The following is a 26,943-nucleotide window of genomic DNA, read 5'->3' as shown; positions in this document are numbered from 1 at the left end:
AATCCAAAATTAAATCTAGAGTCTGCTTCTATTTCGCAACAAAGCCTCCTCACTCATCCTGCCAAACATACCCTCGTAAAACTGACTATCCTACCGATCCTTGACTTCGGCAATGTCATTTACAAAATATCCCCACACTCTACTCAGCAAACTGGATGTAGTCTATCACAGTGCCATCCGTTTGTCACCAAAGCCCCATATACTACCCACCACTGCGACCTGTATGCTCTCGTTGGCTGCCCTCACTACATATCGTCGCCAAACCCACTGGCTCCAGGTCATCTATAAGTCTTTGCTAGATAAAGCCCCGCCTTATCTCAGCTCAATGGTCACCATAGCACACCCACCCGTAGTACGCACTCCAGCAGGTATATTTCACTGGTCATCCCCAAAGCCAACACTTCCTTTGGGCGCCTTTTCTCCAGTTCTCTGCTGCCAATTGACTGGAATGAATTGCAAAATCACTGAAGCTGGAGTCTTATATCTCCCTCTCTAACTTTAAGCATCAGCTGTCTGAGCAGCTTACCGATCACTGTACCTGTACACAGCCAATCTGTAAATAGCACACCCAACTACCTCATTCCCATATTATTACTTACCCTCTTGCTCTTTTGCACCCCAGTACTCTCTATCTCTCCAGTGTTAATGCTAAATTGTAATTATTTCGCCTCTTGGGCCTATTTATTGCCTACCTCCCTACTCTTCTACATTTGCACACACTGTCTGTCAGGACCGGTGCGAGAAACAGTCACTAATAATCAGCAGAACCCAGAAGATGAGCGAGACACAGTAGTTCTAGAGATGGTGGTTTAATTAAAGAACAAAATCTTCAGGCCAAAATCTAAATCCACAATGTCCAAAATAAAGCCAAGAGGCACAAAGGATATCCTCAAAAATACAAAGAAAACTCCACAAAGTGGTAAAAACAGCAGGGAAAAACAAACCTCAAAAGACTACTCAAAATTACACAAGAACTAAACCAGAGAACCTCTGGAAAATCCAATCGAGAAATATATGTTTCACACAAAAAGGCTTGTCTGGGGCTGGGTGCTAACATACAAACACTGAGCAAGAACTGAGGAACACACAGGGTTTAAATACAAACAAGGGAACGACCTACAGGTGCAAACAATAAAAGAGCAAGGAAAAAACAAAAGGTTCAAAAAAGGTGCAATGGGGACATCTAGTGACAAAACCAGAACAGTCCTGGCCAAAACCTGACACTGTCCATAGATTTTTCTATTTTTCTATTATTTTGTGTTATTGACTGTACGCTTGTTTATGTGTAACTCTTTGTTGTTGTTTTTGTCGCACTGCTTTGCTTTATCTTGGCCAGGTCGCAGTTGTAAATGAGAACTTGTTCTCAACTGACCTACCTGGTTAAATAAAGGTGAAATATAACATAATAGCCTCTTATGAATGGTTACTTAGAAGTCTATTCTTAAAATAACAGTGTTTGGAGGTAAAATGTTAATTTGAATCAGATTACAGTCAGCTCTCTATCAGGAGCAGGAAAAAGTGCCTTGCGAAGGTCACGACTTGTTTGCATTATGATAATCAACTCTTTGATAAAACATCCTTAGAGCACCCTCAGGACTCTTCGCTCATCATCAACAACTCTCGTCCTTGAGTCAATTAAACAGTGGCAAAAATATAACTCAACACTGTAGGACTCCAGTCACCCTCGTCATGAATCAGGAAAATCCTCAGTCTGGCAGAGAGTACTGTAGTATTAAAGCTAGAATCCTTACTTGAAACAATAACAAAGTGGCCACCCTGCCTGTGTTTTGGTAAAAAGCTGAGGGATGGGTTTGGAGAAATGTAACCACTCTCAAACTCATAGACAGAGCTATGGATGCAAGGACGGACCATCCATGATATCAAAATTATAGTTTGGGCTCAATTCAATCTGTATCGCTGAAGCATTACAGAGTGCACAATATAAATGTAAAGGTAATTTCCGAGTGAGCCAACATACGCAGTGTTTACCGTGAATGCTGTCACCGCTAACGCAGTAACATCGCCTTTAAATTTCAATCATTCTGTAACCCTAATTCCAAAGAGGAGCCCTTAAAAACGTCTTAGGGCTGCAATCCGTAACGGGATCGATATGACAACAGCCAATGAAAGTGCAGGGCGCCAAATTCAAAAAACTGAAATCGCATAATTAAAATTCCTCAGACATACATGTGTCTTATACCAAGTTGTCTACGCTGACATTTCTGGGTATGTCTCGCATGTAACATAATAATACTAAAAATTCTAATCATTTTTATATTACTTTTTATAAAATACAAATCTGTCAACCAAATATATTTCTGAAAACCCTTTTTGCATCTTCAATAGTTGTCACATTGTGTTTTACAGATACCCTGTCTATACCCTGTCTACCCTGTCTACCCTGTCTATAAAATCTAAGACCTATCAACACTCAGGAGTCAATGTTCTATCTCTTGTCTTTTTCATAGCCGGAGAGAGAAGAGAGAGAGAGAGAGAGAGAGAGAGAGAGAGAGAGAGAGAGAGAGAGAGAGAGAGAGAGAGAGAGAGAGAGAGAGAGAGAGAGAGAGAGAGAGAGAGAGAGAGTATATTACCTAAAGTTGTCGTAGCTGCACACTATGTAACAACTTATATCGATAATTGCCTAAAATTGTATTTCATTGTCTTTCATAAATGTTGCATTACCTGATGTTGAAACGTTGTTAAATATTTGCTACTTTGGTATACATTGAGTGGAAGGGTATACTTTGAGAGAGAGAGAGAGAGAGAGAAAGAGAGAGAGGAGAGAGAGAGAGAGAGAGAGAGAGAGAGAGAGAAGAGAGAGAGAGAGAGAGAGAATATTACACACTTAAAAATAGCTCATCATTCACACACATACAGCCCTGTCTTTATAGTTGTTCATAGTTTATTATCATAGTTTGATCATAGTTTTGTCATAGCTTCTAATTATCGTTTCTAATCACAGATTGAATATAGTTGGCCATGGTTTCTAATCATACTTTCTGATCTGAGAGGTCTGATTTAATAAGCGGTTCAAGTGTAAGAAATGCTGTCTTCATTGACCTTAACACATAGCTATAATACTGTTATAATGCCTTCCTTATTAAAGCAGACTTTGTTGCAAATATCTTGCTACACCCCACATTAAACACCATCTGCCCGTAACAGATACAAACCTCACTCCCCCACGCAGGGAGGATGGCTGACTCAGACCTTTTTTACCACTGATAAGGGAGGCATGCCATTATACGAGCACGCACACGCACACGCACATGCACACACACACACACACACACCCTTGCTTTAGGCTGGTTTCCAGGAACAAAGAACAGTGCCAGGAACCAATGAGGCATGGACACCAGCGTGGAGGGAACGGGCCTCCACTTACAGCGACCAGTCAGGAGCACGAACTACAAGAATCTACCTACGTCATTTACTGTAAACTTGAACTGCACAATATGTTTCGGGTCCTTCTTCCGATAGTTCCCTAAGAACTAGGACGAACGGGCCGTGCAGCACGCTTTGCCAGATATTTTTACCTCTGAATAAACTGTCTTTATAATACCTTATCCACCTCGTCCAGCGTCTCAACTTGGTCTCATTTCTCAAGTAACGAATCATCACACAAGTAGACCCTAAGGGCAGAAGCTATTGTTTACATACAGTATGAATAAAAACAATGTTTCATATGTATAAATAGCCTTCATTTTTAAAAACATACATGTAAATGCCTAGAAATAATGCCTATCATTCTAGATAATATATATACAAAATCACCTCTAATATTCAACTCCCCTTCAAAAAGTCCATGAGGAAGGAAGATTCACCGATTATTGTTTTATCTGTCCTGGGCTGCTGGCTTGTGTTTGAGTTAGGTTAAGGCCTTCAGTACAAGCCCGCAGATTTGTCTCTGTTTCATCTGCTCTTCCGTAGTCGGGAGGGAGGGGGGGGGGGGTAGTGTATAGTGTGGGTTACGTGTATTAGTGAAAATAGTGTATAGTGAATGGGCTACGTAAAGGACGGGCGAGTTTGCTTCTGAGAATCCCCGTCTAACTCTGTCGTTCCCATCCATTATGCCCTGTAGCCTCTGGTATCATAACAGACGTTCGATAATGTTAACCTGTATTTTACGAATAGATAAATTTTAACTTATAAGAATACGTCCATTTAACATATTGCCTAAAAATATATTAAAAAACAATTATCTCGTAAAATTCTGTGTCCATCCGTGCTCTTCGGAATTCCATTCTATGAAGCGGTTCCATATCATTTATCCCGGGATGCAGGTGGCTTAATGTTGCATATCCTGCGAACGTTAGATAATATTAAATGTTATATACATTTTTAAATTTGTGCATTTGACTTAAATAAATAATAATTTTGTCATCGGTTTAAACACATATAACTCCTGTTTAATATTACTATAACATCCACAATGTTCAAGGGGCTAGCACCTCATGCTGGGGGCGGTCTTAGACATAGCTATTATTTCTGGGCTGTTGACTTTTTAGCCCCACATCCTCTGGGGTGGGCTAAATTAGGTTTTGAAAGGCTGTTAATGAAGCGTAAGTGTCCGTAAAACACAGACACACTTTTTTTTGTTTTGGGGGTAGGCCTCTGTTTTGCAGGATATTGTAAAGAGAGAGAGAAGCTTGAGCGCAGCCGCATAGACATTTATGAACACACCCCGCCCCTTTTTCTTTGTTTGAAACACACACAATCCACTACCGCACAGCACGCGCACATGGCTTTTTCCGCAAGTTTTTTTCTCCGGGGGCATGCTTGGGTGATAGATGGAAAGGACATATTCTATCGTTAAAAGGTAGATACATTTTAAAACCATTTATTTAATTCAAAATATTTAGTACATACAGTTTATAGCCGTTCATAATTAATGTATTTTACTATGCCTTTCTTACAGATTAAGTCCTGGTTAGCCCTGACATTATTCGTTTCCAATTCACGACGCTAGACGCCTGCACACTCCATCAAAGCCCGTAATTTTCCCTCCATGGCTAGATAATCCGTCCGGCATGTAAATCCTGGGGTATGCCCACAGCATTAATGAATAAGATGGGTAGAAATGAATCTGTTAAGTCATAAGTAAAGCCTTTCATAAAGAGGCTGTCATGATTGACTGTGGCCCATATTTAACACGTATTGCTTGTTACCTAAGTCTATTGTTGTACATTGATTATCCACTAGCAGATTTGTGTAGCATGCATCTCCACTATATCTGTCATGTTACTGTGGTCTTTTTAAAAGTCAATAAACATGTGTGTAAAATGTACACTTTTGTTTCACTGTAGATTTGTTTAAGCCCACCTAGAAACACCTGATTTATCCACAGCATTAATGATAAGATTGTGTAGAAAAATGAATCTCTGTTTAAGTCATAAGTAAAGGCCTTTCCTAAAGAGGCTGTCATGATTGACTGTGGCCCATATTTAACACGTATTGCTTGTTACAGAAGACCACTGTTGTACATTGAATATCCATTCATCRCTGTTACACCTTTATGTGTTGCCTCTCTATGTCTGTACATAGTGTGAAATGCGGTTTCACTAAAGTTATTATACCCTAAACCTAAACCTGAAATTACCTTTAGGATCTTTCTTTGGGGTTCTAATCTCCCCGGTGTACATGCACCGAACAACCATAGGCTGGAGCCACCTGGAAGCTCGGTGCATGTACATATAAAGACAACTAAATAGYAAACTCAACAGTGTGTTAGGCCTAGAAACATTATTTAGATTGTTGTTGAAAGCTTGAAATGTACACAATACGAAGGGACCTTGTTTCTAACACACACACACACACCCACGCGCGCACATGGCTTTTTCCGCAAGTTTTTTTCTCAGGGACAGACTGTGGTAAGAGTGAAAAACGAGAGAGTACAGGACGTGGTGAGATACTGCTTTTAAAAACATCTTTATTTCATTCAAAAAATCATGTACATACAATTTATAGCCGTTCATAATTAAGGTCTTTTACTATGCCTTTCTTACAGATACAGGGGCCTGTAATAGCCACCCCCCATTATCTGTGTCCAATTCCCCATCAAACTGCCTGGCTCTCTTGCACGGTCCATCAAAACTCTGTAAGTTTTCACTCCAGGGGTATATAATCCGTCGGGCCTTTAGGTCCTGGCTATGTCTCAAGGACAGCCGCGGCCAGCGCTGTAATTGTTCACGATTTTGGAAAAGACTGTCCGGCTTATTCATAAGTGTTATGAAAATTGGATAATCCACCCATTTAAAACTAAACACAGGAATAAAAAAGTTTACATCTTTGCATGCTGTGGAAGATACAGGAGAATTGACAGACTTTGTAGCATTAGCACCATCATAAAGTTCACAGGCTAAAATTGTCACTTTGGCGTCAGGGCTATAGGCCATTGAAGCGATTCTTAGGGCCTTCAGATCACTGCGGTCGCAGACCTGTTCTTCCAACGCATAACCGGGCACATTTGTACCACTCAGGGCCTGTTCAATTTTACAGAGCGCCAGCCTAATCTTTAGCCATTCTCTCATCCGCAGAGCAGGAGAAAAACTCCCAGGTTTTGCCTGATAAAGGGGTTTGGGGCCACTGTCTGTGAATATCTTTACCGTAGAATCRTCCGGCTGGAATATGTACGACATATGTCCCTCACTCGTACRCCAAAATCCTTTAAAACATTCTGGAGCTTCACACAGAACTTCCTCAATGCTTTGGTCACTGGGTTCATGACAAGACGCGCATAACATACCGAAAATTGGCATAGGTGTKATTTTTGTTTAATATTCCGGGGGTTATCATGTACAGTCTTACGCATGTATTGTTCTGGGGCTTTATAAGGCGTCTGCAAAGCCCAATACCCCAGGACATTCGTGTTTCATAGACAACAACCCGGAGGGCAATAAAATAGGCCTTACTCTTTGAAATGTCCCCCCACCTCGTTCAACCTGGACACTAGACATCAAACATCATGACAACTTCAAAAACATCATAAAACTATTTTTGCACTCTAAGCCGTGAGAACCAGGAACAGGATGCCCAAACACATGGTCACTTCCTCCTCCCCCCCGCCCCACCAGGATGTCCTGACCGGAAGCCCAAATATGGGCATGCACACGTCAGCAGGACATAGGGTCATAAATCAACATTTTGACGTGTGACATCTACTTTATTCTCTCTGGCCTTTAACCATGTTTTGAGGCTATACAGTGTTTGTTTACAATTACATTGTTCACAATCATTGGAGTAAATCAAGCTTGTATTTTGGGTTCTGATGGAGTAGGACAGTTGAACTAAGCTCATGAGACATTTATAAAGTTATATTCCTTAAGCATCAATGAGTATATATCATTAATTTATAAGTCCAAAAATGGATGTATCAACTAAGGATTCCAGCTTTTTTACGACCCAGACCAACAGGCTCAGAGACAGTTTTTATGTACAGGCAGTGCGGATCATTTTACTCAGCCCCAACCTCATCTGTACAAAAGAAAATGATCTCTATACAAATGGTAATTCCCATAGCTACAGTACCTACCATTCATTTCCTCCTGGGAAATCCCCCTCCATCCAGACAACGTTAAACGGTTTCTACAGCTACAGCTACACCCACTCAGCTTTCCTCCAATGAGTTCCTCTTARAGTTCCTGTTGTATCTTACTGCTTCGCTATTTAAGGTCTGTAGCAAGCCAGATCATCTCATACTTCCTCACAGATAGTCAGTCAGACAGAGAGACAGGCACAGGCAGACCAAAAGGTAGACCGTCAGTTAAGTAGACAAGCAGTCAGACAGGCAGGCAGACAGACAGACATGGCCAGGCTGGACGTGACAGAGACCTTCCATCACATCTCATTCCCTGGGCACATTCACACCCAGGACTCCCTGAACTATGCCCGCCACTTCAAGTTCCAGGACAGGGACACCGTCATCGCCACCTACCCCAAATCAGGTAAGGACGGGACAGCTCTGTCACACCTCTGCTCTGTGTCACAACACATTAGACATGCTGCAACACTAGCCAACTATAGTACTTCTCCCTCTTTCACACACTTTGCAGTTGAAGAAAACGGTCAGGGCTTTAATAACTGTATATGTACAGACTACAGTAGGTTATTGTATTGTCACGGTTGGTTTTACTTGTCATTAATGAATTGTTTTCAACATCCACTTCTCTCAGACCACCTGTCTTTATGGAAGTAGTGGTTTAGGGAGGGATTCAATGAAGACAGAGGTATTAGATGTACAGTTCTCTCTTATCTCTCTCTCTCTTTAACTCTCTTCTTTCTTTCCCTCTGTGATCTCTGGTTAAAGGGACTACCTGGATGCAGGAGATTGTCACTCTTGTGAAAAACAGAGGGGACCCACAACTCTCCAAAACTGTTCCCAACTGGGCCCGAGCCCCCTGGCTGGAACAGTATTACAGTGCAAAGGTGCTGGGGGCCACCCAAGGGCCCCGAATCATCACCACTCACCTGCCCTACAACCTGCTGGCTTCTGCACTCCAGGGCTCCAAAGCTAAGGTAGGATGTGGTTATGTTGAAGAAACTATTCTCAATGCTGTGAGACATTTCCTTTTTTTCTAAATCAACTCTATGGAAATAATATATTGATAGCAAGTGACACTATCTCTACCTCGTCTCTTAGGTCATCTATGTAACCAGAAACCCCAAAGATGTTGTTGTGTCATATTACCACTTCCATAAAATGGCCAAATTCCTCCCAGAACCCAACTCATTTGATGAGTTTCTGGATAGTTTTCTGGAGGGATCAGGTGAGTTGACACTAATGATTTGTACCTCAAGCAATTCTGGGATGTAATCCTCCTGTTAACAGTCAGATCTAATCCAACGTTTACCCTTTTTACAGTGAGTTATGGGTCGTGGTTCGATCATGTGAAAGYCTGGACGAGACAAGCAGAAGTCTTGGCAAATGTTCTTTATATCTCTTATGAGGAGATGTGGCTGGTAGGATAACTCTTGTCTATTAATGTCTGCTATTTATTGTGGTTGTCATAAATTGCAAACACCCCATTACATTCTCTCTTCCTCATGGCAGTTGTGTCACCCCTAACCATATTGTAGACATGTTCATTTATGGGCATCAAAACACAACACTTGTATCACAGCAGTTGTATTACAGTCTCATGAGTCTCTGAGGTTGTGTTAAGTACAGAAATAGGCTATCCTTCAGACATGAAAACATTAGTCATAGATTATAAATAGACCTTTGTGAGATGCTATTTTAAGTGACATTATGATTTATTCTTGGCAAACAGGTGCACATAAAATACCACATGAACATTGTTTTAGGAAAAAGAATTGCTTGCATTACAGATATTCACTGTATCTGACCTAATGAGCGTTTGATCTCTTAGTATGCCACAAATGTTGTTGATAGACTAGACATAGAAGATCAATTCAGCCTCTTGTGAAAACAACCCTCTTTGTCCGTATCTATAATAAGAGCATTGACTTTTCTCAGGACCTGCGAGGCTCGATGGAGAAGATCAGCACTTTCCTGCAGTGCCCCCTAGTGGGTGAGGAGTTAACCAGCTCCATGAGACACTGCAGCTTTAGCAGCATGAGAGACAACGCCATGGTGAACTACACCCTAGTCCCACAGGAGATCATGGACCACAGCAAAGGCAAATTCATGCGGAAAGGTGAGGCTCCATTGCTCAACAGGAGTACAATCCTGACTAGAGATATGTGTCAGTCAGTGCCAGAAGGATAGAACAGTACCGTAGGCCTCCCCTGCACTCACAGTGCTGTGGAGAGAGATGGGCCATAATAATGAAGACCTTGTTCTGTTTGCAGGTAAAATTGGTGACTGGAGAAACACTTTCACAGAGGACCAGATTTGTCTATTCGACACCGTCTACAGCTACCAGATGCAAGACTGTCCTCAGACCTTTTTGTGGGAGTGTCCTGAGGGGGAGGAGTAGTAGGAGGAGTAGGAGGACAGGCCTCTGGGGATCAGGGGAGGGCCCTTATCCTCCATGCCGCCGGAGATTGATGGATACGGTTCATACAAGTCCTGGGATTCTCCCACGGATGTTCTCCGTGTTTTTGTGAATGTAAATGTAATGTACATAAGCTAATATAGTAAAATAATATAATAAAACTGATACGCTAATATAAACAAATATTGTGTGTGACCTATTTGTTGTTGTAGTTAGGTTTTTCCACCTCTAAAGAAATCTAAATGTTATAGTTAACTGAATGAGAGTGAAGTTTCTCCTGCATCTTGGCTTGTGCTGCAATAGCTAGATGAATAAACCATGTCTCCTCCCTAGCTAGCGCTGTCAGCCGGTCCCTCTCATTAGCCTGCTGATGGGATCCGAGAGGGACACATTTAACTCCCTGACATTGACACATTGGAAATCCTCCCAGTGTGTGGCAGTGCATCAAGCAGAAGGGCTCATATATTAACTCCAGAAAGGCTGACGTGTACATAAAAAGCTGTTGTTACGTCAGTCACATAGCTTGACTCCGAACAACCTGGATTTCCCATATATTTCCCATATACGTCTTGTACTTCCATCAGTACGGTTGTTGGAAAACGATGTGACAGATGCTAACAAATAGGCGGATATCATCGTTAGGCCTACCTAATCCCAGATTCTATMGGCTGCTCATCTAAAATAATGTGAAGGATGGTGAGTTGTGTATTGAAAGCATTTGTGACAGTAAGGATACTGTCTCATCCACCAGAGACTGTAGTCATGTGTCTTTATCATAGTGCTCCGGTTGTCTCATTGATGCTGCTAAAATATACAACCACATACAGTATGTCCACCTAATGCGTGTCATGTTATTCAGTCTGGGTTGGTTGTTGAAGTTGTCTTTGCGGGGCTTCTGTGTCATGGGTCTTGTGTTCAGCTGTCAGTGACGTCAGGGTTCACCACTGGATTCCATTACAAAGTGGTGTGCCAGAGCTATTTCTGGGGGTCAGCATGAACTCTGTCCCTGTGTGACATATATTCAACCTCTCTTTCGTATCGTCTGAGATCCCCAAAGATTGGAAAGCTGCCGCGGTCATCCCCCTCTTCAAAGGGGGAGACACTCTAGACCCAAACTGTTATAGACCTATATCCATCCTGCCCTGCCTTTCTAAAATCTTCTAAGGCCAAGTTAATAAACAGATCACCGACCATTTCAAATCCCACCGTACGTTCTCCACTATGCAATCTGGTTTCCGAGCTGGTCATGGGAGCACCTCAGCCACGCTCAAGGTCCTAAACAATATCATAACKGCCATCGATAAAAGACAGTAKTGTGCAGCTGTCTTCATCGACCTGGCTAAGGCTTTCGACTCTGTCAATCACTGTATTCTTATCGACAGACTCAATAGCCTTTGCTTCTCAAATGACTGCCTCGCCTGGTTCACCAACTACTTCTCAGACAGAGTTCAGTGTGTCAAATCGGAGGGCCTGTTGTCCGGACCTCTGGCAGTNAAATATTGTGTGTGACCTATTTGTTGTTGTAGTTAGGTTTTTCCACCTCTAAAGAAATCTAAATGTTATAGTTAACTGAATGAGAGTGAAGTTTCTCCTGCATCTTGGCTTGTGCTYCAATAGCTAGATGAATAAACCATGTCTCCTCCCTAGCTAGCGCTGTCAGCCGGTCCCTCTCATTAGCCTGCTGATGGGATCCGAGAGGGACACATTTAACTCCCTGACATTGACACATTGGAAATACTCCCAGTGTGTGGCAGTGCATCAAGCAGAAGGGCTCATATATTATCTCCAGAAAGGCTGACGTGTACATAAAAAGCTGTTGTTACATCAGTCCACATAGCTTGATTCCGAACAACCTGGATTTCCCATATATAGCTCATCTACTTACTGTATTTCCATCAGTAAGGTTCATAGCCCTGAGTTGTTGGGAAACTATGTGACTGATGCTAACATATAGGCATATATCATCATTAGGCCTATCTAATCCCAGATTCCATGTGCTGCTCAACTAAAATAATGTGAAAGATGGTTGTGTTGTGTTATGAGTTGTGTTATGAAAGCGTTCAAGACAGTACTGTCTCACCGACCAGATATTGCGGTCAAGTGTCTTTATCATAGTGCTCCGGTTGTCTCATTGATGCTGCTAAAATATACAACCACATACAGTATGTCCACCTAATGCGTGTCATGTTATTCAGTCTGGGTTGGTTGTTGAAGTTGTCTTTGCGGGGCTTCTGTGTCATGGGTCTTGTGTTCAGCTGTCAGTGACGTCAGGGTTCACCACTGGATTCCATTACAAAGTGGTGTGCCAGAGCTATTTCTGGGGGTCAGCATGAACTCTGTCCCTGTGTGACATATATTCAACCTCTCTTTCGTATCGTCTGAGATCCCCAAAGATTGGAAAGCTGCCGCGGTCATCCCCCTCTTCAAAGGGGGAGACACTCTAGACCCAAACTGTTATAGACCTATATCCATCCTGCCCTGCCTTTCTAAAATCTTCTAAGGCCAAGTTAATAAACAGATCACCGACCATTTCAAATCCCACCGTACGTTCTCCACTATGCAATCTGGTTTCCGAGCTGGTCATGGGAGCACCTCAGCCACGCTCAAGGTCCTAAACAATATCATAACKGCCATCGATAAAAGACAGTAKTGTGCAGCTGTCTTCATCGACCTGGCTAAGGCTTTCGACTCTGTCAATCACTGTATTCTTATCGACAGACTCAATAGCCTTTGCTTCTCAAATGACTGCCTCGCCTGGTTCACCAACTACTTCTCAGACAGAGTTCAGTGTGTCAAATCGGAGGGCCTGTTGTCCGGACCTCTGGCAGTCTCTATGGGGGTGCCACAGGGTTCAATTCTCGGGCCGACTCTTTTCTCTGTATACATCAAGGATGTCGCTCTTGCTGCTGGTGATTCTCTGATCCACCTTTACGCAGACGACACCATTCTGTATACATCTGGCCCTTCTTTGGACACTGTGCTAACAAACCTCCAATCGAGCTTCAAAGCCATACAGCACTCCTTCCGTGGCCTCCAACTGCTTTTAAATGCTAGTAAAACTAAGTGCATGCTCTTCAACTGATTGTGGCCACACCCTCCCGTCCAACTAGCATCACTACTCTGGACGGTTCTGATTTATAATATGTGGACAACTACAAATACCTAGGTGTCTGGTTAGACTGTAAACTCTCCTTCCAGACTCACATTAAGCATCTCGAATCCAAAATTAAATCTAGATTCGGCTTCCTATTTCGCAACAAAGCCTCCTTCACTCATGTTGCCAAACATACCCTCGTAAAACTGACTATCCTACCGATCCTTGACTTCGGCAATGTCATTTACAAAATATCCCCCAACACTCTACTCAGCAAACTGGATGTAGTCTATCACAGTGCCATCRYTTTTGTCACCAAAGCCCCATATACTACCCACCACTGCGACCTGTATGCTCCCGTTGGCTGGCCCCCACTACATATTCGTCGCCAAACCCACTGGCTCCAGGTCATCTATAAGTCTTTGCTAGATAAAGCCCCYCCTTATCTCAGCTCACTGGTCACCATAGCAAAACCCACCCGTAGTACACGCTCCAGCAGGTATATTTCACTGGTCATCCCCAAAGCCAACACTTCCTTTGGGCGCCTTTCCTTCCAGTTCTCTGCTGCCAATGACTGGAACGAATTGCAAAAATCACTGAAGCTGGAGTCTTATATCTCCCTCTCTAACTTTAAGCATCAGCTGTCTGAGCAGCTTACCGATCACTGTACCTGTACACAGCCAATCTGTAAATAGCACACCCAACTACCTCATCCCCATATTATTACTTACCCTCTTGCTCTTTTGCACCCCAGTACTTGCACATCATCATCTGCACATCTATCACTCCAGTATTAACGCTAAATTGTAATTATTTTTGCATCTAGGGCCTATTTATTGCCTACCTTCCTACTCTTCTACATTTGCACACACTGTCCATAGATTTTTCTTTTCTTTTGTGTTATTGACTGTACATTTGTTTATGTGTAACTCTGTGTTGTTGTTTTTGTCGCACTGCTTTGCTTTATCTTGGCCAGGTCACAGTTGTAAATGAGAACTTGTTCTCAACTGACCTACCTGGTTAAATAAAATAAAGGTGAAATTAAAAAAAAWTWAAAAAATAAATGTATCAGCAACACAAGTACAGGAAGTGGTTTAGTCAAAGAGGAAGTGGTCTATTCTTTTACTGGTGGTAAGTTCCAAGTCACATGTGTCCCCATACCCCTTGGGCCTGTCAACCTGTCAGCTCTAGTGGGAACATTATGGTGAAGTTATGCGAACACTAACAAAGGTCATAATCCTCCCGATAACAGTTTATATCAATGAGAGGCAGTGTGTCAAGCTGATTCAACGAGTGTCCCCTCAGCAACTAATGACATCGATCTTCATCTGCTGCTCTCAGACTCCGGCTGCTTGATTAGTACTTACACGGCAAGACAAGTGGTAGTTCAGAGAGCGCATATCTGACAGGAATGTTTCTTTGATGAGAAGTGTTGTTTATCAGGGGAAGTGCTGTTTATTAGGGGAAGGGGCCAGAGCTAGAGTACTGCACCTGGCCACCAGGAGGGTGGCATGTGGTTGTGTTGCCAGACAGACTCCACTGTGGAGACCTGCTGCCGCCCTCATACACCACCCAAATATAACTCTATGATTCCATATTTCAGAATAGGGCATGGTGATGGGTCTTTGGAAGAGTATACACTACATTTTTATGCGCTACGCGATTCAGCCCTCGATGGTCCCGTTCTGTGAGCTTGTGTGTTCTACCACTTCACAGCTGAGCCGTTGTRGCTCCTGGACATTTCCACTTCACAATAACAGCACTTACAGTTGACCGTGGCAGGTCTAGTAGGGCAGAAATGTTTACTAACTGACTTATTGGAAAGGTGGCATCCTATGACGGTGCCACGTTGAAAGTCACTGAGCTCTTCAGTAAGGCCATTCTACTGCCAGTGTTTGTCTGTGGAGATTGCATGGCTGTGTGCTTGATTTTATACARCTGTCAGCAAAGGGTGTGGCTGAAATTAGCCGAATCCACTAATTTGAAGGGGTGTCCAAATACTTATGTCTATAGTGTATGTTGAATTTGCATTTCTACACCAGAGATAATTATGATGTTTTGGATGAAAGAATGTGAAGACATTTAGCTATTCTTAATCTAAACATTACTCATATTTTAAATGACACCAAGACTGACTTTGTAGCATCTACAGACTCATCGTTGTAGTGTCACAAATTTCTAAATTTTAAGCAATTTTTTCTCAATAGGTATTCGAAACATCCTTCCCCCAAAGGGCCTTTAAATGGTTGTACTACAGGAAAATCCAAAACATCATAAATATCTTTGGGCCAACCTGTCGTGGWATTGCACCTAGCAAACAGGTAGAACTGAGTGAGGAGTAGGGCAGCAAAGGGCTAAAATCATCACAATAGTCGTCCTCACATTCACTTCATAGAYTTATCATAGCTATGCTAATGCACACTGTGCAGTGCATGTGTTATTGTAACAACTGCTAATTAAGTTATGCAGAGTGAAACAATGAATGGAAACACAGGCTAAGAGGAGAAAAAACACAGTCTGTTGTGATAAGGTACTCTGGAGTCCTGTTGTCCATAGACCACCTCAGTTTTACTAGGCTCTGACTGAGACACCCACAGCGCTCGTGGGGATCCTCTTCATACCACTCCGCCTGTACACTGGGCTAAGAGGAGAAATAATTGTCACTGTGAATATCTGTCGCAACATTTGGTGAATATAGGTACTGGTCTGCTCTGAAGTTTTACAGCTTTCGCTGTATGAGACTCCACGAGTCACTTTCTTCTTTGATTAAGTAACAGAGTGAAGTCAGACAACTCTCAGCAGACCTTTAGATGAGAAAACATTTGAATGTGTAGCATGACAATAGTCTCTCTAGACAGACGGGTTGCCTCTCACAATGTACCAACTTTCCTGCATACGCGTCTGTAGAAGTAGAATCTCGTGATTTGTGTGAAACCTCCTCGGTTTCAGAGACTAGCATGGCACTGATTGTTGTGTGACCAAGGTGTTTAGTCACTGTGCACTATACTGTATATGCAATCCATTATAATTATTCATCATGGTTGAATCAAGAGCATATTTCTCACATCCAAGAGCCCTATATGCCCTACTGAGGTCCACATGTCACCCATGCCATTATAGACCAGACCTGGCTCCACCCATCTTAATATCAACATTTCACATGGATTTTGAGCAATTATATGTGCTAAATGACTACAGCTGTGGGAGTCACATAATCATTCCTCCTTCAAATCCAGCAGCAACACATGGCTGTGGCTCAAGCCTGACTGTGGTATCAGAGACACGGTGACATAAGGACACAGAGCTGCACCTCTCTAGGGACATGGGGGAGGGGTGTCAGAGGAACTGTGTGACATGCTCTGGGGTGTTAAGCCAACACAATACCCTGGCATACACCCTCAACGTACCCACAGTGCCCCGGGTGATGACCCTGTGTGTGTGTGTGTGTGTGTGTGTGTGTGTGTGTGTGTGTGTGTGTGTGTGTGTGGTGTGTGTGTGTGTGTGTGTGGTGTGTGTGTGTGTGTGTGTGTGTGTGTGTGTGTGTGTGTGTGTGTGTGTGTGTGTGTGTGCGTGCGTGTGTGTGTGTTGCGTGTGCGTGTGCGCGTGTGTGTGTGTGTGTGTGTGTGTGTGTCAGAGAGAGGGTGAGAGGTGATCAAGAAAACTAGAGAGAGCAAGCGAGAAATGGAATGTTGTATATCAAGCGAAGGAGAGCAGGAGGAAAGAGAGACTGATAAGATGTGAAATCTTTCTGCTGGAGGGGTGGGGAGTGATGTAGAGGTGGGGGTGAAGAAGTGAGGACTATAGACAGTCACTATTGAAGGGAGAGCGATATATATATATGACAGAAATTGAGACAGAGACAGAGACAGAGACAGAGACAGACAGACAGGACAGACAGACAGACAGACAGAGCAGACAGAACAGACAGACAGACAGACAGACAGACAGACAGACAGACCAGACAGACAGACAGACAGACAGACAGACAGACAGACAGACAGAGACAGACAGACAGACAAAGACAGACAGACAGACAGACAGACAGACAGACAGACAGACAGACAGACAGACAGACAGACAGACAGGACAGACAGACAGACAGACAGACAGACGACAGTTCTCAGTGGCGTAGTCTCATACAGTGAAGCTGTAAAACTTCAGAGCAGACCATTACCTATAGTGACTGCCATCAAAAGGAACATAAATTTGACATACCAATTAGGATCTGTCTAAAAGTACTTGAATCAGTTATAGAACTCAGTGCCCTTTATGGTTGTGAGGTCTGGGGTCCGCTCACCAACCAAGAATTCACAAAATGGTACAAACGCCAAATTGAGACTCTGCATGCAGAATTCAGCAAAAATATTCTCGGTGTACAACGTAAAACACCAAATAATGCATACAGAGCAGAATTAGGCCGATACCCGCTAATTATCAAAATCCTGAAAAGAGCTATTAAATTCTACAACCACCTAAAAGGAAGCGATTCCCAAACCTTCCATAACAAAGCCATCACCTATAGAGAGATGAACCTGGAGAAGAGTCCCCTAAGCAAGCTGGTCCTGGGGCTCTGTTCACAAACACAAACAGACCCCACAGAGCCCCAAGACAGCAACACAATTAGACCCAACCAAATCATGAGAAAACAAAAAGATAATTACTTGACACATTGGAAAGAATTAACAAAAAAACTGAGCAAACTAGAATGCTATTTGGCCCTATGCAGAGAGTACACAGTGACAGAATACCTGACCACTGTGACTGACCCAAACTTAAGGAAAGCTTTGACTATGTACAGACTCAGTGAGCATAGCCTTGCTATTGAGAAAGGCCGCCATAGGCAGACCTGGCACTCAAGAGAAGACAGGCTATGTGCACACTGCCCACAAAAGGAGGTGGAAATTGAGCTGCACTTCCTAACCTCCTGCAAAATGTATGACCATATTAGAGACACATATTTCCCTCAGATTACCAGATCCACAAAGAATTTGAAAAAAAAACTTATTTTGATAAACTCCCCTATCTACTGGGTGAAATACCACAGTGTGCCATCACAGCAGCAAGATTTGTGACCTGTTGCCASAAGAAAAGGGCAACCAGTAAAGAACAAACACCATTGTAAATACAACCCATATTTATGTTTATTTATTTTCCCTTTTGTACTTTAACCATTTGCACATCGTTACAACACTGTATATATACATAATATGACATTTGTAATGTCTTTATTATTTTGGAACTTCTGTTAGTGTAATGTTTACTGTTCATTTTTATTATTTATTTCACTTTTGTATATTATCTACTTCACTTGCTTTGGCAATGTTAACARATGTTTCCCATGCCAAAAAAGCCCCTTTAATTTAATTTAATTGAAGAGATGATTGTGGCCACCTGAGCACTCCCTCTACCCATGGTCCAACTGCCTCTCCTGTAAGTAAGTCTGGGTGAGGACAAGGGTGAGGTCAAGAGCGAGAACTTACAGTATATTTACAACATACAACACAAATGCAAGCACACATGCATGTGTACATGCATATTATACGCATGCGCTAACACGCACACACAGTGTTGAGTGTCTCTGGAATACTGAATAGAACATAGTGTTAGAATTAGCTGCTGGTTCATGTCGTTCAGCCACAGAGACAGAGGCCATGCAACAGAATGAGTTTCCTCTGCAATGGAGTGTGAGTGATGGTGTTGGGTACCGTGTGTGTCACAGCAGCTCCTTACTCCATAGTCCTGTCTCAATGCTGACGACCAGGAGAAAGACACACACTCACACACACAGTGTCTCGGACCGGCACACCCTGGWTGTAATGGGCCAGCTGTTTAGAGCCTGGCCTGAGGCAGTTATGAGCGTTTCATTCCTGAGTGGAGGGGGTGTCTTGGAAGAGCCACTGAGACAGTCAGGCTTCCTATGCCATCTGGGACCGACGCCTGCCTGTCTGCATCCCTGTCTGTTTGTCTGTCTGTTTGTCCAAATGATTATCATCATCATCACCCGGTTCTCACACACCAGAGCTTTTAACCAGAGAAACATGTTTAAATAAAATGACTATGCACATTTTTAAGGCTTTCTGTGAGGACCTCAATATGAAAAATATATAATTTACAATTGGGTAAAAACAGACTAGCGTGAGATTTGGGATGCTCTAGGGTAGTAATATGAATCATCGGCTGTTTCCAATTCCGAATCAAGTTCCTGTAAATTGCATCAATTTATTGAAAATGTTCCGTAAGAGGTAAGATGGGATGCCTGGAACGTTTAAAAAATGTGAATTAGGGGAAATATTCATTTGAATCTCTAAAACGTATCAGGAATAGTGGTTAAGGGGTGACCAGCAGAATAATTAGTATTTTGATCTTCCCTAAAAAAGTCAACCTCGTTGGCTGTGCTACTCACTTCAGCATACAAAGGGACTAGAGGTAAGTGTCGCATGTAAGTTMCCTTTCCCCTCTGTGCCCAATTACAACCTCATCTCAWCCACTTCTCAGGAAGTTAAGCCTTGGCCTTTTTGTGCAATCAAACTCTGTCAGCCGGAACCTTGTTAATCGGGAATTCATTCCCAAATGACATCAAAGCCAATGAGAGTGAAGCAGTTGAGMTTGTGCACAGTGGCTGCTGYTCAGTTGAAACAGAACCACAACGTTTCCCCTAAGCGATTCAGACCGTCAAAAACATAATTTCATGCCTGATCTTTTCAGCCAATTGGCTTCAATATCGTATTTGAACTTGTTTTCCCTCTTTTCTTATTATCTTCAGAGCTTGTCTGGGCAGCATGTTGACATACAGGAACTAAGAAGCAGTGAACTAAGTAACAACTCTGAAATGCTGTCTCCTGAGTCAATAACTAATCATGTCCTTCATCTGAATGTAAAATGGATTCTCAAACATAATCAAGCGGCTGAAAGTCAGAAGGGAAAATCATTTGTGGATTCCGCTAATAATAGCTAAACAACGTGCTTATCCTTATTACATTATTCCGACAGGTACAGACAAAACTAATAGTGAATGCTTGTTATTATTTGATGTGATTTGATGGAATTTTCTTTGCTGCTTATCTTTCTTATCTATGTTTTGATCATGTAATGTTATATAACCTCATCTGCAAACTCAATGAGAATGGATGACAAAGGCAGCGAAACCACAGAAGGACAGATGAAATATGTCACACATACACAGTGCTGCTGCAACACTGAATGGTAAATCTATTTAAATCCATTAACTTTCAGAGGAAGGTTTGCTCAGGCCTTATGCACATATAAGCAAATCAGATCATCTGCTTTTGGAGACAGTGATAACTCCCTGTCTCTATTAGTGACTTAATTCAATTATCCCCACCGTGTGTGTGATATAAAACGTTACATTCAACATGCTTCTGTGGATCTACAGTATCTACAGTATCTCTGATATTGTTGCTTGATGAAAAGCTGTGAATGTTTCCTCTACAGGTTGGCAGATATTAGTTTCCCAGATACAGTGGAGGACATGAGACAAAGCCAAACAGCTGTTTATACAGTGTCCTCTCCACAACATCAGAGCGATTGAAAATAAATATTATTAATGGTTTTACTCTGAATGGCTGTTTGACTTTTATTTGTCAGTTCAGCAACATAAAAGGCTTTCCGATAAGGCTCCTTCTAAAGCCACATTCTACTCGTCTAATAATGGTATGATAACAGGCCCTATGGGAAATAAAATGGTTTTTATTCACATACACATTCTCAGAAACACACTTGCACACACGCACGCACAAACACGAACACGCACACGCACGTATGAACACATGGGGATGCAGGTGAGAAGGGAAACAGGAAGACAGGAAATTAAAGTCAGCCTCCCAATCAGACCTCAGAACACATTGTGATCACCCAATATCAACATAAAACTACAAAGCGCCTCACGTTTCATAAACACGAGACAAATGTCTGGGGAATGAGCTGTGTGTGTGGGTGTGTGTGTGTGTGTGTCTCTCTGTGTTGGACACATAGCCCCAGAAGTTGCGTACAAGTCTCACGTCTCTTTTAAAGGACACAGGTGAGACTATGAGAACAGAGAGAGAGACTGAGTGTCTTACGCACGTTTAAATGTTTAATTTACACCGCTGATAATACACACCAGAGGGAGAACATTTCTTCAAAGATGTTGAAGGCAAGCAGTAGACTACTAAAAGTTAACACTGACATCAGGTTTAGGGAACGGTAATTCAGTGGCCAATAATGGTTGCAATGGAGATAAGATGTGGGGGTGATTTTAGCGCAAATGTATGGTTTAACAATGGATTACCCTGTGTTAAATCGGTGGCCAATTGTGGTTGCAAAAGGCCGTTTGAACAATATTTCCTCTTCACTTCAGTTTGCGCCTCAATTCATCATCTTTGGTTGTAGAGCGAGGTAGCAGCACATTCCTTTCCTTAAACACTGGACAGGATACATGTGTCCTAAGTGTATTTTTGTACATGGGGTTTGTTGTTTTTAATGTTTTTACATAGCATGTTGACCACAGTGTAGGTTGGTGGGTGCAGCTATAGGATAATGGGCTCATTGTAATGGCTGGAATGGTGTCAATGGAACGGAGTCAAACATGGTTCCCATATGTCTGATCGATTTGATACCATTCCATTTATTCCACTCCAGCCATTACAATGAGCCTGTCCTCCTATAGTTCCCCCCACAAGCCTCCACTGGTTAACCAATTGAATTTTCCTGCCTATAGTATAATAATGTTCACTACTGTCTGTGTTTCGAGGAAGTAAAGTGCCTTCAGAAAGTATTCACACCCCTTGACTTTTTCCACATTTTGTTGTGTTACATCCTGAATTTAATTGGATTAAATTGAGATTTTGTGTCACTGGCCTACACACAATACCCCATAATGTCAAAGTAGAATTATATCTTTTTACATTTTTATTACATTTTATAAAATTAATAAAACATTTTAAACTGAAATGTTTGAGTCAATAAGTATTCAACCTCTTTGTTATGGCAAGTCAAAGTAAGTTCAGGAGTAAAGATTTGCTTAACAAGTCACATAATACACTACATGAACAAAGGTATGTGGACACCTGCACGTGGAACATCTCATTCCAAAATCATGGGCATTAATACGGAGTTTGCTGCTATAACAGCCTCCACTCTTATGGGAAGGCATTCCACTAGAAGTTGAAACATTCCTGTGGGAATTTGCTTCTAGTCAGCCACAAGAGCATTAGTGAGGTCGGGCACTGATGTTATGCGATTAGGCCTGACTAGGCTGATTAGGTCGGGGCTCAGGTCTCTAGGTCGGGGCTCTGTTCTTCCAAACCGATCTTGACAAAGCATTTCTGTATGGACCTCGCTTTGTGCACGGGGTATTGTCATGCTGAAATAGGAAAGGGCCTTCCTTAAACTGTTGACACAAAGTTGGAAGCACATATTCGTATAGAATGCCATTGTATGCTGTAGCCAGGACCATGAAAAACAGCCCCAGACCACTATTCCTCCTCCTCCAAACTTTACAGTTGGCACTATGCATTGGGGCAGGTAGTGTTCTCCTGGCATCCGCCAAACCCAGATTATTAGGCTTGTGTGCGGCTGCTCGGCCATTGAAACCCTTTCATGATGCTCCTGTCAAACAGTTATTGTGCTGACGTTGCTTCCAGAGGCAGTTTGGAACTCAGGAGTGAGTGTTGCAACCGAAGACAGACTATTTTTACACGCTACGTGCTTCAGCATTCAGTGGTCCCGTTCTGTGAGCTTGTGTGGCCTACATCTTTGCGGCTGAGCCATTGTTAATCCTTGACGTTTCCACTTCACAATAACAGCACTTACAGTTGACTGGGGAAGCTCTAGCAGGGCAGATATTTGACTTGTTGGAAAGGTGGCATCCTATGACGGTGCCACGTTGAAAGTCACTGAGCTCTTCAGTAAGGCCATTCTACTGCCAATGTTTGTCTATGGAGATTGCAGCATTGACGTGTGCTCGATTTTATACACCTGTCAGCTACGGGTGTGGCAAAATTAGCCAAATACATTCATTTGAAGGGGTGTCCACATACTTCTATATATATACTGTAGTGTAATTTGCATGGACTCACTGTGCAATAATAGTGTTTAACATGATTTTTTAATGAATACCTCATCTCTGTATCCCACACATACAAATGATCTGTTATCTCTGTCGAGCAGTGAATTTCAAACACAGATTCAATCACAAAAACAGGGAGGTTTTCCAACGTCTCACAAAGAAGGGCACTTATAAAAAATTTAATTAAAACTTAAACTGCAAAAAATGTGGCAAAGAAATTAACTTCATGTCCTGAATACAAAGCATTATGTTTGGGGCAAATCCAGCACACAACTTAGTACCACTCTTCATATTTTCAAGCATGGTGGTGGCTGCATCATGTTATGGGTATGCTTGTCATCGAAGGACTAGGGATTTTTTTAGGATGAAAAGAAAAGTAATAGACATGACAATAACCTAAAACACAAGGCCAAATATAGACTAGTTGCTTACCAAGACGGCATTGAATGTTCCTGAGTGGCCTAGTCACAGTTTAGACATAAATCGGATTGAAAATCTATGCCAAGAATTGAAAATGGCTGTCTAGCAATGATCAACAACCAACTTGACAGAGGTTGAATAATTTTTTAAGAATAATGTGCGAATGTTGCACAGTCCAGGTGTGCAAAGCTCTTAGAGACTAACAGCTCTAATCGCTGCCAAAGGTGATTCTAACATTTATTGACTCAGAATACTATGTAAATGAAATATTTCTGTACTTAATTCTCAATAAATTTGCAAACATTTCTAAAAACATGCGTTCACTTTGTCATTATGGGGTATTGTGTGTAGATGGGGGAGAATTATTGTCTTCCGGCGCCGAAAAGAGATGGCCGCCTCGCTTCGTGTTCCTTGGAAAATATGCAGTATTTTGTTTTTTTACGTGTTATTTCTTACATCGGTACCCCGGGTAATCTTAGGTTTCATTACATACAGTCGGGAGGAACTACTGAATATACGACTAACGTCAACTCATCATCGTTCCTACCAGGAATATGACTTTCCCGAAACGGATCCAGTGTTTTGCCTTCCACCCAATACAATGGATCTGATCCCAGCCGGCGACCCTGTGCGACGCCGAAAAAGGGGAAAACGAGGCGGTCTCGTGGTCAGGCTTCGGAGACGGGCACATCGCGCTCCACTCCCTAGCATACTACTCGAAAATGTCCAGTCTCTTGCCAATAAGGTTGATGAATCCGAGCACGGGTAGCATTCCAGAGAGACATCAGGGATTGCAACGTGCTCTGCTTCACGGAACATGGCTAACTCAAGGGACGCTAACGGAGTCGGTGCAGCCAGCTGGTTTCTTCATGCATCGCGCCGACAGAAACAAACATCTTTCGGTAAGAAGAGGGGCGGGGGTATGCTTATGATTAACGAGAAGTGGTGTGATCATCATAACACACACAAGAACTCAAGTCGTTCTGTTCACCTGATCTAGAACTCCTCACAATCAAATGTCGACCGCATTATCTACCAAGGGAATTCTCGTCAATCATAATCACAGCCGTATACATTCCCCCCAAGCAGACACATCGATGGCCCTGAACGCTTTTATCTGACTCTTTGTAAACTGGAAACCACACACCCTGAGGCTGCATTCATCGTAGCTGGGGATTTTAACAAGGCTAATCTAAAAACAAAACTCCTAAATTCTATCAGCATATCGATTGTGCTACCAGGGCTGGAAAAAACACTAGACCATTGTTATACTAATTTCCGCGACGCTTATAAGGCCCTCCCCCGCCCCCTTTCGGAAAAGCTGACCACAGCTCCATTTTGTTGATTCAGCCTACAAACAGAACTCAAACAACAAGCTCCCGCGCTCAGGTCTGTTCAACGCTGGTCCGACCAATCTGAATCCACGCTTCAAGACTGCTTCGATCACGCGGATTGGAATATGTTCCGCATCGCGTCCAACAACAATATTGACGAATATGCTGATTCGGTGAGCGAGTTCATTAGGAAGTGCATTGACGATGTCGTACCCACAGCAACGTAAAAACATTCCCAAACCAGAAACCGTGGATTGACGGCAGCATTCGCGTGAAACTGAAAGCGCGAACCACTGCTTTTAACCAGGGCAAGGTGACCGGAAGCATGACCGAATACAAACAGTGTAGCTATTCTCTCCGAAGGCAATCAAACAGGCTAAGTCTCAGTACAGAGACAAAATCGAGTCGCAATTCAACAGCTCAGACACAAGAGGAATGTGGCAGGGTCTACAGTCAATCACGGATTACAAAAAGAAAACCAGCCCCGTCGTGGACCAGGATGTTCTTGCTCCCAGACAGGCTAAACAACTTTTTTGCCGCTTTGAGGACAATACAGTGCACTGACACGGCCCTACCAAACCTGCGGGCTCTCCTTCACTGCAGCCGAGGTGAGTAAACATTTAAACGTGTTAACCCTCGCAAGGCTGCAGCGCCAGACGGCATTCCCAGCCGCGTCTCAGAGCATGCGCAGACCAGCTGGCTGGTGTGTTTACGGACATATTCAATCATTCCTTATCCCAGTCTGCTGTTCCCACATGCTTCAAGAGGGCCACCATTGTTCCTGTTCCAAGAAAGCTAAGGTAACTGAGCTAAACGACTACCGCCCCGTAGCACTCACTTCCGTCATCATGAAGTGCTTTGAGAGACTAGTCAAGGACATATCACCTCCACCCTACCGGACACCCTAGACCCACTCCAATTTGCTTACCGACCCAATAGGTCACAGACGACGCAATCGCAACCACACTGCACACTGCCCTAACCCATCTGGACAAGAGGAATACCCATGTGAGAATGCTGTTCATCGATTACAGCTCAGCATTTAACACCATAGTACCCTCCAAACTCGTCATCAAGCTCGAGACCTGGGTCTCGACCCGCCCTGTGCAACTGGGTCCTGGACTTCCTGACGGGCCGCCCCCAGGTGGTGAGGGTAGGTAACAACATCTCCACCCCGCTGATCCTCAACACTGGGGCCCACAAGGGTGCGTTCTGAGCCCTCTCCTGTACTCCCTGTTCACCCACGATGCGTGGCATGCACGCCTCCAACTCAATCATCAAGTTTGCGGATGACACTACAGTGGTAGGCTTGATTACCAACAACGACGAGACGGCCTACAGGGAGGAGGTGAGGGCCCTCGGAGTGTGGTGTCAGGAAATAACCTCACACTCAACGTCAACAAAACAAAGGAGATGATTGTGGACTTCAGGAAACAGCAAGAGGAGCACCCCCCTATCCACATCGACGGGTCAGTAGTGGAGAAGGTGGAAAGTTTTAAGTTCCTCGGTGTACACATCACGGACAAACTGAATTGGTCCACCCACACAGACAGCGTTGTGAAGAAGGCGCAGCAGCGCCTCTTCAACCTCAGGAGGCTGAAGAAATTCGGCTTGTCACCAAAAGCACTCACAAACTTCTACAGATGCACAATCGAGAGCATCCTGTCGGGCTGTATCACGCCTGGTACGGCAACTGCTCCGCCCACAACCGTAAGGCTCTCCGAGGGTAGTGAGGTCTGCACAAAGCACCACCGGGGCAAACTACCTGCCTCCAGGACACCTACACCACCCGATGTCACAGGAAGGCCATAAAGATCATCAAGGACAACAACCACCCAAGCCACTGCCTGTTCACCCCGCTATCATCCAGAAGGCGAGGTCAGTACAGGTGCATCAAAGCAGGGACCGAGAAGACTGAAAAACAGCTTCTATCTCAAGGCCATCAGACTGTTAAACAGCCACCACTAACATTTAGCGCGCTGCCAACATACTACTGACTCAACTCCAGCCACTTTAAAAATGGGAATTGATGGAAATTATGTAAAAATGTACCACTAGCCACTTTAAGCAATG

General features: G+C 43.2%; 1 protein-coding gene across 1 annotated transcript; it reads left to right on the top strand.

Moving 5' to 3' along the window:
* Positions 1 to 7,690: 7,690 nt before the first annotated feature.
* LOC112080888 (sulfotransferase 2B1) lies at positions 7,691 to 10,137 on the top strand. The gene is made up of 6 exons (XM_024146817.2): positions 7,691 to 7,943; positions 8,306 to 8,514; positions 8,639 to 8,765; positions 8,861 to 8,958; positions 9,476 to 9,656; positions 9,811 to 10,137. Exons 1-6 carry the CDS (start codon positions 7,805 to 7,807, stop codon positions 9,936 to 9,938), a joined length of 882 nt encoding a protein of 293 aa, XP_024002585.1. The 5' UTR covers positions 7,691 to 7,804; the 3' UTR covers positions 9,939 to 10,137.
* The last annotated feature ends 16,806 nt before the right edge of the window (positions 10,138 to 26,943 follow it).

The sequence above is a fragment of the Salvelinus sp. IW2-2015 genome, unplaced genomic scaffold (assembly GCF_002910315.2).
Source record: "Salvelinus sp. IW2-2015 unplaced genomic scaffold, ASM291031v2 Un_scaffold16568, whole genome shotgun sequence".
In the NCBI taxonomy this organism is placed as follows: Eukaryota; Metazoa; Chordata; class Actinopteri; order Salmoniformes; family Salmonidae; genus Salvelinus; species Salvelinus sp. IW2-2015.
Note: the sequence above shows the minus strand (reverse complement) of the source record. Positions and strands in the feature narration are given on the sequence as shown.